The 12,185-nt window shown below is 51.5% G+C and overlaps 4 protein-coding genes across 4 annotated transcripts; 1 reads left to right on the forward strand and 3 right to left on the reverse strand.

The window, feature by feature from the left end:
* Window positions 1-27: 27 nt before the first annotated feature.
* Window positions 28-1,313, reverse strand: VDAG_08278 (uncharacterized protein; the record flags this gene model as incomplete). The annotated part of the gene is made up of 6 exons (XM_009657655.1): window positions 28-51; window positions 99-226; window positions 276-613; window positions 661-932; window positions 985-1,144; window positions 1,207-1,313. The coding sequence occupies 6 exons, from the start codon at window positions 1,311-1,313 to the stop codon at window positions 28-30; spliced, it is 1,029 nt and encodes a 342-aa protein (XP_009655950.1).
* Window positions 1,314-2,267: 954 nt separating this feature from the next.
* On the forward strand, window positions 2,268-3,607 carry VDAG_08279 (uncharacterized protein; the record flags this gene model as incomplete). The annotated part of the gene is made up of 3 exons (XM_009657656.1): window positions 2,268-2,428; window positions 2,488-3,108; window positions 3,178-3,607. 3 exons carry the CDS (start codon window positions 2,268-2,270, stop codon window positions 3,605-3,607), a joined length of 1,212 nt encoding a protein of 403 aa, XP_009655951.1.
* A 470-nt stretch (window positions 3,608-4,077) lies between these two features.
* VDAG_08280 (uncharacterized protein) lies at window positions 4,078-6,224 on the reverse strand (the record flags this gene model as incomplete). Its single annotated transcript, XM_009657657.1, has 5 exons — window positions 4,078-4,103; window positions 4,292-4,340; window positions 4,489-5,197; window positions 5,281-5,460; window positions 5,635-6,224. 5 exons carry the CDS (start codon window positions 6,222-6,224, stop codon window positions 4,078-4,080), a joined length of 1,554 nt encoding a protein of 517 aa, XP_009655952.1.
* A 2,650-nt stretch (window positions 6,225-8,874) lies between these two features.
* On the reverse strand, window positions 8,875-9,987 carry VDAG_08281 (uncharacterized protein; the record flags this gene model as incomplete). Its single annotated transcript, XM_009657658.1, has 1 exon — window positions 8,875-9,987. One exon carries the CDS (start codon window positions 9,985-9,987, stop codon window positions 8,875-8,877), a length of 1,113 nt encoding a protein of 370 aa, XP_009655953.1.
* Window positions 9,988-12,185: the final 2,198 nt, after the last annotated feature.

Raw genomic sequence — 12,185 nt, forward strand, 5'->3', positions numbered from 1 at the left:
CATGGAAGGGACAGGTGACAGCTCGCTTCAAGCACCGCAGGCGGTCTTGCTCTGGCGCAAGACGCAAGTCTGTCCAGGATGTATACCGACCAGAATACTCGCCGTCTCTCCTCCTTCTCCGCGTTGTCGAGGGTTGTTTGGTCATTCATCATGAGGCGGAGGTCCTGGGCCACGCGGACGGCGAGCCCAATCTTCACCCAGGCCGAGTCATGCCGATCATGACCAGCTAGTAGAGCGTCAGACGAAGGGAATACAGGCAATGTTCGGAAACGTACCGGTAAAATCATAGATGGACAATAACGTGATTGTTTGTACCGTGGCAAGATCTGCGTCTCCTCGCTCATGGAAGTAGAGATTGACAATTGCCTTCCACGCCATATTCGCGAAGAGTTGAGCCATTTGCTTGGTACGACCCCTGAAGAATTGATCCTCCGAGAATCGCACGGCGTGGGCAAGCACGGCGAGGAGCAGGTGATCAGGCCAACTGCCACCGTCAAGCTTTTCCCAGAATTTGCTCTCATGAAAGAACGAATACGGCTGGTTGTGTGCGTACTGAAAGTAATTCCGAAAGACTGCCCTCATAACATTGTCGGGTATGAGATGTTTCATCTTGCTGGTACTGTTTAGCCTCTGTGCTGAGGGGCGAGACGTTGCTCTTACACGGTCCAATGCTGCGGGTGGAAAGGGTCGTTATAACTGCCATATTCAGCTTGTCTCGCCGCGATGGTTCTCGTGACTTCCGACCCAGGCGACGAGTGATCGAGGCTCCTCTCGCTCATGGCACCTGCAGTCATGATGGGTCCGCCTGCGACCGAGAAGCCTCCGCCACCAGAAGCACATATCTGCCTGGTGAGCTCCGTCAAATGGCCAAGTTGCTGAGCTATGCCATCCAGTGCTGACTCGAGCACGCTCAGTCTGTCGGCGACAGCGAGCTGAAGACGTCAGCAGCTGACCGAGTCAAACCGAGAAACGGGACATGCTCACAGGACGTTCCGATGTCTCGGAAATCTGCGACGATGGATCGTTTGGTAGGCGCGACGATGTCCGCGCCCGAGGGGCGCCGGGAGCAGGATATTGGCACGGTTCCGATAGTCGTCTACAGCTCCGGCATGGGTGACCACCTGTGCACCGAGACTTCTTCCTTCTGGAAGATAGGTCTCCAGTCAGCAAGATGCACGCACTTCTTTTCAATTCGGGAGGTCATACCTGCATGCGATGCATGCCTGGTTTATGCGTCGTATCGGTCGGTACGCAGGCCCCGGAGCGGCACCGGCAACGCTGCCGGGGCTTTCGCTGCGGCTGCTGTTTGCCATGTTCAAAGGTTTCTCTCTCTAGGACAATATCATAATGAGTCGGTCCGTGGCGGATGTATTGGTCTTGGAGAGGGAACCCACCCCTTCCGGCAAGATGGTCCTCCGCAGGTGTGGCGACTGCAAACCCCGCGTTTGATCTCCGCTCTGCTGATAAATCGGGGGGTGGGCCACTCGATCGGATAGCGCGATCAACCTCACGCCCAGGCTGCGAAGAGACGTACGGATCTCTTCTAGATCATGCGGCTGTTGGAATCATGAGAGATTGCGTGCCCCGACCAGCGAAAGCAATTACCCCGCGAAGTGAGTGGTCCCTAGGTCGACACTCCAAGCCGGCCGGTCCGAGGATGAACCCGGTGGTCCATGCGGCTTGGATGCTAATCCGGATGAGGAAGCAGGTCAACAGTAGTGGAAGTTCCACATGATGTCAAGTTACCAACCTGTCTCAGCCGGTCCGGGAACTTTGCTTTCAGACCGCCGTGCCAGGCCACTGAAGTGCCTGGCGTTTGAACCGATGATAGTTTTAAACCCTTATGTAGTCAGTTGCCGAGCGGACAAGTTTCTGGCAACGTGTCTCGCGACACCTTGACTACCTCACATGTTTTCTGCCCCAACAACAAATACCTTTAACGCCAGCCAGAAACTCCCTTGAACATGGACAAATCGGATCAAAATGTGGAGCTCGCCGAGTCCTCTGACCAAGGTGGGAACGTCTCGGGGTGTTCAAGCCTCGAAGAGCCAGTCAACAATAAAAAGCTTATGAGGAAGATCGACTGGACCCTATTGCCCTTTCTCACTCTCTTGTACCTGCTCTCTTTCCTCGATCGAACCAATATCGGTAATGCTCGACTCGACACGCTTGAAGCCGACCTCAATATGACAGGAATCATGTACAACAATGCCTTAGCCATCTTTTTCCCCTTTTACGTGATTGCCGAAATTCCTTCGAATATCGCAATGAAGAGATTCGCGCCCTGGCTCTGGATTCCATTCATCATGCTCTGCTGGGGCATAGTCTGTACCCTAATGGGAATCGTACAGAGCTATGAAGGACTTCTGGCTGCGCGGGCTATGCTTGGTCTAGCTGAGGGCGGTCTCTTTCCAGGCATTGCTTACTTGTAAGTGTTGCCGGTTGCATCTCTCGGGAAATCGGAACTGAAATCTTCTTCGAACATAGCATCACTATGTGGTACCGTCGTCACGAGTGTGGTCTCCGACTAGCAATCTTCTTCTCAGCTGCCACGCTCGCTGGTGCCTTCGGGGGGCTCTTGGCTCGTGGAATTCTAGAAATGGGTGGTGTTGCTGGTCTTGCCGGTTGGCGTTGGCTATTCATCATTGAGGGCATAGCGACAGTTCTCGTCGGTCAGTACACCTCTTCTTATACCGGAGCAGTGCTTTCTGACGGAATACCAGCGTGCGTCGCTGTAAAGGTTATGCAGGACTACCCTGAAAAAGCCAAGTTCCTCACCGAAAGCGAGCGGAAGGTGGGACTTGAACGTCTTCAACAAGATCGATCCTCGCTTGCGAACGAGTTCGACATGAAATACGTTCGTCACGCATTGTCTGACTGGAAGATTTGGGTCCATGTCGTCACAACCATCTGTGTTTACACTGGGGTCTACTCGTATTCACTATTTTTGCCAACCATCATTCGCGATCTTGGATATACAAGTCGCACAGCTCAACTGATGACTGTCCCGCCATTCGTGGTAGCCTGTATCATCTGCGTCTTGGCAGGGTGGTATGCCGACAGGCTCGGTCAACGTGGAGTCTTTATGATAGTCTTCATGTTTGTTGCGTAAGAACTTTTCTTTTCTATCTTTTTTTCTTGCTTTGTGCTTGTTGAAATGTCGCTGATTATCTACAGAATCATTGGCCTCATCATGCTCACCGCTGTGGAAAACGTGGCTGTGAGATACGTCGGCTGCTTCTTTGCTGCTGCTGGCATCTATCCAAGCGTCCCCCAGGGCGTAGCTTGGAATGGCAACAACATCGGCGGTGGCCTCAAGAGGGGGATTGGTATTGCTATGCATGTTGGATTCGGTAACATCAGCGGCATCATCTCGTCGTATCTGTTTCTGCCAAAGTATAGCCCGAGGCACTTACCGGGGCTTAGTAGTCTTCTTGGTCTCTATGTTCTCGCTCTTGTTCTTTGCGTCTGTATGACTGCCTATCTTCGGCGAGAGAACGCACGACGCGACCGGATCTATGGTCCTCCCGACGAGTATACAGAAGAGCAACGAGAACTCGAGCGCGAGAAGGGGGACAACGCTACTTTCTTCCGCTTCACCATCTGACGGACAGGGTCATTGTCAGAGCGTTGTTTAGAACAGAGTGAAGGGGTCTTCCACAGGCAGTTAGAATATAGGTATGGGATAGGAATACATCTGAATTATGGCCCTCCGCAGCTTTGGGGGGCCCTCCGCAGCCTATATATACATTCTCTCGTGACCCTTAGCCCCTGGCCAGCCTCCTGGCTTGGCAGGCCCTGGGTGGCTCCGCAGGGTCCTGACAGTCATTGATGGAATCGGATGGCATCAAGCCTCTTAGATTTGAAGAAGTACTGCGAATTGATACGAGCCACAGGCGGATTTATAGCATGATTACAACCACGTCTACTTGATTCCTGTAAAATACCACTTTCAAAAGCAAAACGATGTTCGAGCTTATCTTACACGAAGTGGCCATCCCTTTAGTGCCGAAATTAAACCTCAGTACATGAACTAACGACCACCTGCCCGAAAAGCTCTAATGTGGATCTTGACATCTAGTACATGGTTATAGCGGGTAGGCCTATTTAAAGAATAGTTAACGTACAGGCATGCAGATGTAATGTTCGTAATATCCTATAATTCAATTGGCAATATCCATTTCCTGCCATGGCTGTCGATCATATGAGGTACTGAGGTTCAATTCCAGCGTCAAAGGGGTAATCGCTACAGTTGCATGTTCCGAGAGAGACGAGGACCTGTAGACCGGACCGGCCGGACCGGCCTGCAACTGCCAATCGGGAAGGCCCTTTGCCGGAATCTGCACCACTCAACGAAGAAGCTATGTTACAAGCTGCCATTAGGTAGGAACTAAGCTTTACAGAACGTACAAACGACGTCATGCCAAATTACCCGAAGCCTGGCTGGTGGTGCCGGGAGGGGGTTAATGTCAATCGTCAACAACTCACAGACCCTGATTCCCAGCTCATCAAATCGCCATCTAGCTCAACTGTAATATCTGTACGTCCACTCAGCGAGTCCGTAAGGGTACTTTCTCCAGCTGTCCAAACGGACAGAGGCGTTCGATCTGGCGAATGCACCAATCCTTCCTGAGCTCCATGCTCGGTGCCGTCCCCCAGTTCAGGGACAGACAGATTGATGACTGCATTTTCTGAGGGAAGAGGAGTAGCCCAGTCAAGAGCAAGAAAGTTGTCCAATTCTGTCCAGCTCAAGATGTCGGTTGGATTCATACTCATGGCATATGAGTATCCTCGGAAGACGTCGTCGATTCGAGGTTCCTCCGATTTCGGTGATAAATTAAGAATTTTTGACAACTGATCTCTCTCAGGACAGTTGCCGGTGCTAAGACTGAGGTCTGCTGTAATGACAAGTCTTAAGAATGGTTCGGTGGATGGTAGAGGCAGTGCGACTCCATCGTCCGAGTCACTGCTAAACTTATCAAGGGCCCATGGTTGAGCCAACTCACTAGCTCGGCGTGCGATAGCGCCAAACCAGGTGATACCACCGTACTGAGCACCAATAGTATTCATGGCTTCAGTCAGAAGACTAAGTTGGCTGTCCTGGCGTAACCGGTCTCTTCCGAGCGCTTCAGAACATGGGCAGTCGGGATGCCTGCCTGTTTGTGAATTTACAGTGTAGATCATCAGCGGCAATACGCTAAAGGCAATACTACGTTTACTCTTAGCTTGGTATCAAGAATTGAATGCTGGATGAAAAACCAATGATACAAGGGCTCTTACGTGCTCATGGGTAACCAGCGAACCAACCGCATCTCTGTCAAGCCCTGCATGCAATCGGTAAAGCAGGAGACGGCATACTGTAGCTTGCGGAACCCTTCCGCAGTCGGTGGCTTCTTGGGTGGTGATGTTGCCATCATCGCTCGAACAATAGAATTTTGGGATAGGAGCGCGAGAGCCGAGCTGCGATGATGTGTAAGTACCTTTTAGTTGTAACTGACTGAAACGCTAGCTTACTGGTAGTATAAGTAGACCGTGTGGCTGAAGAGTTTGACACAATTCGCCTGGAACCCCCCAAGTTGGGATGCTGCGCCGGTGCCAGATGCGGGGGGGAATCGTTCACTTGCATCCTCGTACCAAGATTGTAGGTCTTTCTCAAGTCTCAACGTTCTTTGCGCGTCTCTCTCAGGGTCGTGACTTGGCCGCAGCGATTTGTCGGATTTTTGAGAAGCCATCAGGCTGAGCAGGTCGGTCACGATGATACAAAGACTCGACAATCTGCAAGTCACTTCGATGAGCTCCTTTTTCGTGTTGCTATCGTATACCTTTGATTTATGCACCTCGTCCAAAAGATCTTTGGCTTCCAAGCCAGGATAGATCTGAAGGTCGAGAGTCTCTTTTGTGATGAGGGCCTGCCTCCGCAGAGCCAGCGCTATTACGCGGTCACGCATGATGCAAGACCACCATAGCCTTTTAAGCACGTTCCCATGGCTTGCGCGTTTTGAAATGGCTGGTTGTTCATCCTCACTTTCGACGGCATCAGGATCAGCTGCTGCAAGGCGTGCATGATTGATAGCACGCCTAAGCCATGAGGTATTGGACTGACGACTTCGAGGATCCTCTGGCGTATAGGAGAATGACAGAAGAAGCGAGGACTGGCCAAGGACTTCCGAAGACGGTTCACCCCCTAAGTCATACAAAAGCTTCTCGATGTTATTTTCGTGCATGTTTGGTAAGGAGTTCAAATCTTACCTTAGCCTTTCGGTACAATTCTGCTCGTGCTGATTGCATAGAGTCATAGCCAAGCGCCCGAAGAGTACTCAGCGACACAAACTTCCAGTCATCAGCCTTACTCAGTCAAAATGTATCTGACAACATACGTTACATGACGCAAAAAGCATAGCCTGAAGTAGCAGCAGCGATATTCCATCTTTGAAGGTCCCGCTTGGCATGCTATCGCAATATTTGCCCCAAAAGTCGCCTTCGTGAAGTATCGGGAGAAATGGGTGCACGTGGCGGAAGTACTGCTCAACAAACTCGTCGAGTATGCTGCGGGTGGCAACTCTTAGACATCCCTGTGCTTCGAGCACATTGACATCGCGTACAGGGAGCTTCGGAAGATGATCAAAGTTTAAGAAACAATGATGGGTGTAAAGGACATCTGAGCATCGCCTGGCTGAAGGCGAGAACAAGGCACCTAGTTCATGATCCAATCGCGGAGCACAGCCATCTGTCACCAGACTGTGTGCTTCGTCCGTTGCCTCGCGGGAAGAAGAAGCATTAGCATTGCCAGCCCCTTCAGCGGTATCGTCCTGGAAAACATGATTTCTGATGGAGTCTTGCTTGTCTTGTCCGATAGGCCTTCCTCTTTGTATTGGAGCTGTTCGGGCTGTGGACGACAAATGTGCATGGCGTGGTGAGCCGAGGCATGCCTCGGATGGGGATAGTGCCTTAGCCTGTGATGTATTATCGGCTCGTGAAAGATTCTGGCTGCAGATTGCTCGCATTAGTAAGAAATCGGGTAACAGTCATCCTTCAGGTTGCTTACTTTCTCCTATTTGCTCTAGGACGAACTTGACAGTCGAGGTCATCAAGAAAGCAGATAGCGCAAGGTGCACCGCGTTGAGATACATCGCATCGGACCTTCCGTTTCCGGCAGTGAACGCATGCCACGCCCGCTCGCCTGCGAACGATTCTGCCAGCCGCATTGACTTGTGGTGTTCTCATGGTGTAATCGATTGAATCGTTCTGTTTCCGGGACCCTTGAGGCTGGGTGAGTAATATCATGGATCTGGTCGGAGATAGTGTGGAGGACAAAGGTGCTGAAGTGCTGAAATGCACCGATGCTAGAAGTGCGAGTCCCGTAAATAGAAAAGCCGGATCTCTGCATCACTTGGGCCATGATATCTGTATTATCGCCACAAAAAACGGTCCGGCCAACTGCCGGCCGGACCGGGAGCCTGAGGAGAAGTGGGGCCACTACTTTGGATGGGCCAGCTGCTCGATGTTAATGCCCTTGCAACAAACGAAGCCCAAGAATTCATACAAGCAAGGTAGTGGTAGAACTATGACGTATAGACGCAGAAGATCCCCCAATTTTCAAAGCCTCATGCTTCCAATCTTTGTTTCTTCAGTTGCATTCAATCATGAACCCTGTGGGGGAAGAGTATGATTCGAGCCTTGGCCTACTAACCAAATGAAGACTTCGATCCAGGCATAAATCACTGACTGTTCCCATTCCTACACCATGAAGTGGTATTAATCAATCCCTAAACAATCGACGGCTGCTCATCATCGACAGTCGTTACGGACAGCTGTTGGGACTCAGTATGACGTAAACTTGTGCTCTACATTTTGAGATGTCAAGTCAAAATGCTGCCTCGGGTGTTACGCTGGGGCCCAGAAGATCCTCGTTTGCGCAAAGGGTTCACCCAAACCAAAGGCTGATGACTGGAAAGCACAGATATGTCGATGATATTCATGTGGCACATCATATACAGGATTCTCCACCACATCGTATTACTGCTGATCCGGCATATCGGATGCCTTTTTCGACTTCGACTCATGCTAGATGGAGATTCTGGGGACACCCTGGGCTTACCCCAAGCAACAACGTTCTTCATACTACGATTGTTTCATGTAGGGCGGGATAGTGGCGGGTCAGCACCTCATGGGCCTTGCTCAATGTAGCCCAACAGTTGCAGCCTGAACCTGGCTGATGGAGCTATTAGCACAGGCCCCACTTTCACAAAGTTGTGCGCATTGCCTTTCCGATGACTGGGAACGGCAGACATGGTTGAGCCCTGGTGATTATTAAGGGGCTTCCTGAGCCATCCAGTGCAAGTTTTTAACATCCGTTTTAATGCAGGCACACATAAGCTGCGTCCAATGCCGGACTTAGATTTCGCGATCAACAGGAGTGCCCGCATCGGCCTGGACTCGCCGCCTTAGCCTGCTCAGGACAGGGTCAGACCGCCGGAAGAGCTCCAGAGCAGAACCGCTTTCGAAGCTGGTGTTCCTCAAGCTCGAAGAGGCCAGTTGCAACAATGGATTCAGGTGTCAGAACGCGGGCTGGGGTGTATCAAGGGCCAGTACAAACGAAAGAGCTTCAATGGGTATGATAGTGTCAGAGCGTTGTTTAGAACAGAGTGAAGGGGTCTTCCGCAGGGTCCGCAGGTAGTTTAGAATATAGGTATGGGATAGGAATACATCTGAATTCTGGCCCTCCGCAGCTTTGGGGGGCCCTCCGCGGCCTATATATACGTTCTCTCGTGACCCTTAGCCCCTGGCCAGCCCCCTGGCTTGGCAGGCCCTGGGCGGTTCCGCAGGGTCCTGACAGATAGTGCGGTTAATCATCTACTCTTAGTTTCCACGACGTTAGTTTCCAAATTTTGCAAACTGCACCTCTGATGATGCGGACGAGGCACTGCCTCGAACTGGGTCACGCGTCTGTGCTGATCCTATATCACCAGTCGCTCCGGACCTGCCATCCAGACTCTCCATATCTATGTCACTGTTTCTCCGCCGCCGGTGGCTGTGAACTGTAATCTCCGTCGTCTTGATAACGTTGGAGTCTTGTCCAAAGCTGGGCTCCCCGTTCTTGCCCCGTCCAACATGAACTTCGTATGCAGCCGCTGTATCTCTTTCATCGCCCAGCTGCTTATTTCTCTCGCCATTAAACGTTTCAAGGGCAACACCACCGTTTGTCGCATTCCGACTGCGTGTATAGGAGCTCCCGTTTCTCGAATTTCGTGTAAGCTGGACGAGGCGATTGAGGATACTGAACTCGAGCTTGAGCTTGGCGCTGTAGACAAGCGGCTTCCAGGCTGTTTGGATATCGAAAAGATTCGCAAACTCGAGGGCGAGAATAGAGACGTCGAGAAAAACCACAAGAAGGTTGACGTGAATTAGATGGTTCATGACCTTTCGCGTTCCCATGTTGCCGATGCTCTTCTCTAGCTTTAGACGTTTCGTGGTTTCCCAAATGTACAGTGACGAGATGATGATTTCTTGTAGAAAGAAGACACTGAGCTGGATCTTTTCGTATACTGAGTATGGATGAACGAAGGGTTCAGGGTTGGCCGAGTTGGAGCCATAGACGAGCACAATGATGGGTAAATGCAACCAGACAGCATTCGTGATGATCATGATCAGCACAAGACGCAGTCGAGTCTGGTTAAGCATGACAATGTGCAGACGTGAGTATAGCACAACCGACTGACCGGTAATCATGGTGCACCAGCCGATAAGGATCAGTGTCGCGTACACATTGGGCTGTAAGTTCTTGCCAAAGTGCCTTAGGAGGTAGCCAACTGCGTTGAATGCGATGCCCCATGTTGCTACGACGAAGCTCCAAAAGTAGAGACCGCTGCGTTTATTGAATGTAGCGAGGATGATGAAATTGAGCTCCAGAACATTGTACAGCGCGATGCTAATGAATACCGCAATAATAATAGCGACGGTGCCGCTCTGGGTGTCGATGTTTACCATGCTGGCTGATGTCTCTGGAGTATCAGTAGCTTGCCAAGCAACAGCACCAGTCAAAAAGGAGGAAATGGTCGAACAACAAAGAAAGGAGGAATGAGCGGCAGAAGATACCGAGTGTCCGAGTCTTCTAAATCAACGGGTGTTCCATCAATTTGACTTGAAAAGGGGGTCTCTGATCTTCGCACTAGAGAATTCGTAGCTGATATATCTTCCACCGCCAACCCAATGCGCCCGCCCACATAATTCTACTGACACACTATGTCGAAGAGACTTTTCTCACAAGGGAACATCGTTCTGCGTTCCATCTGGTTGTGCATCGATGCGCCACTCAAAAGATGCGGCACCCCCCAGTTCCCCGCTCGTGCGCCCATCTGGTGCCCGTCTTTTAAGTTTACTTCGTCAATTGCCGGACTCGCCCTAACGACCGGATCAGTGCCAAATGGGAAAACGTTGCCTGACATTTCAACCAACAGAGGTTACCCGAGATCGAAGTGGATCGAGTCATTGCACCAATTTCGATCGACCAAAAACAGTTCCCGTCGGGTTCCTGTGCAGCATGCGTGCCGACATTTTGACTCATAATGTTGCCGTCCTACGTGTAAAAAGGTGCGAGTAATTTGACATGTGGGAGAAACAAGGCTCCTCTTTCGCTGCAGATGTCACCATACTCATGATTACTAACTCCGCTTCCTGTCACGGCGTGCGATGCCCTCGCCGCCATAATTGTCCGGTGTGCAAGACGCCTAGCCAGCCGGCCGGTAGATGTGTCCACATGTGCCGGTAACTAATGTCTTTGAGTTTTAGCTAGCCAGCCGGCCCCCCTTTTAACCTTACCCGCCCCCAGAGTCCTTCGGCTGTATGGAGCGATCTGAGGTGGACTTGACCCTGCCACCCTGCTAGTGCGTTCTGAAATATCAACCAATTCTGCAACCTCCTCCTCATCCTCAGGACCAAATCGCTAACATACATGTAGCAGGCAAGTCGCTTCCACTCGGCCCGACGCAACCCTGATGTCTCAGGAGACACATAAACGGAAGCTACTTCCCCACAAGTAGGCTGGCTTCGGGTTCATAACGACGTGCCTACCTTTTCACAGACCCCAGAACCTGGCAACTTGAGCTTGGCAGATGAGCACACCACAGCTCGCATCATCCATGCCGTCCGGGAGGCGCAGCCTAAGTCCGACAACTGGACTCGATAGGGATCGCCCAATTCCCGCTCTTGTCGGCCCGCTCTTGTCGGCTCATGGAGAACCTGTCAGGCTTTGTTCTGTGTCGACTCTCTTGCTCCGTACGAACGACCGTGGCTGACGTGAAGAGTGTGACGAGCCGTTAGACAACCCGCAAGCGAGGAAGTGCACCTCGAAGCCTTCCCATGATGATTATGATCAGTGATCAGGTGTGCTGAGCTGGCTTCTCCCTCAACTCGATTGTGCCTTGCCTTTTGATAGCTGTTCCAAATAAGTGCAACCACTTTGCTCGCTTCCAATCCACGTTGCTTGTCTGACCCCCCGCAGAGCTGGGCGTCTCCCTCTTGCGGTCGGAATCTGCCGTCAAATGGTATTTATTCTTGCCAACTCGTCCTGCTAGACTTTGGGCACAGGGGGGAGGGGGGGAGGGGACTGTGTCTCGCTTAGGAGCATAGTGATAGAGGTACTTAAATCAACCCGAGGCAGTGTCTATGCGACCTCCCTTGCGATCGAGGTACGCTGTCAGTTTCGGGTTATCACGGAAATGTGATAGTTACCTTTGACTTATTGAAGCAGCTTCGGCCTTCAGAGTGCAACAATGATGGGCTTGGCAGTGGCTTATTACGCAGCTAAGTTCGACCTGATCTTAAAAATGACATACCTTCCTCACATCAGACGAACATGGTTGTGGGAGGCTATTGCCTCCCCCACCGCAGTCCAGGATAGCCCGTTCACTATTCTTTCGGCTATTCTATCGGCTACTGCACCACGTTTACCTTGGGGCTGCATGCGTGAGCCCTGGATTGATGGCGCAATGCGAGTGGGCTTGTTTTTCTACCACGCGACATGCACCCATCATCTTCACGTGGGTGTCGTGATCACGTTCATCGAGCAACCATGCGCGGGCCACGTATATGTAACTTTGAGCACCCACAATGCAGCTTGATCGCTCTCATGTAGCAGCACTGCATTCCTTTCAGGCAGTCTAGCTGCTCCATCAACCCCAGCGGCA

The sequence above is a fragment of the Verticillium dahliae genome, genomic scaffold, assembly GCF_000150675.1.
Source record: "Verticillium dahliae VdLs.17 supercont1.19 genomic scaffold, whole genome shotgun sequence".
In the NCBI taxonomy this organism is placed as follows: domain Eukaryota; kingdom Fungi; phylum Ascomycota; class Sordariomycetes; order Glomerellales; family Plectosphaerellaceae; genus Verticillium; species Verticillium dahliae.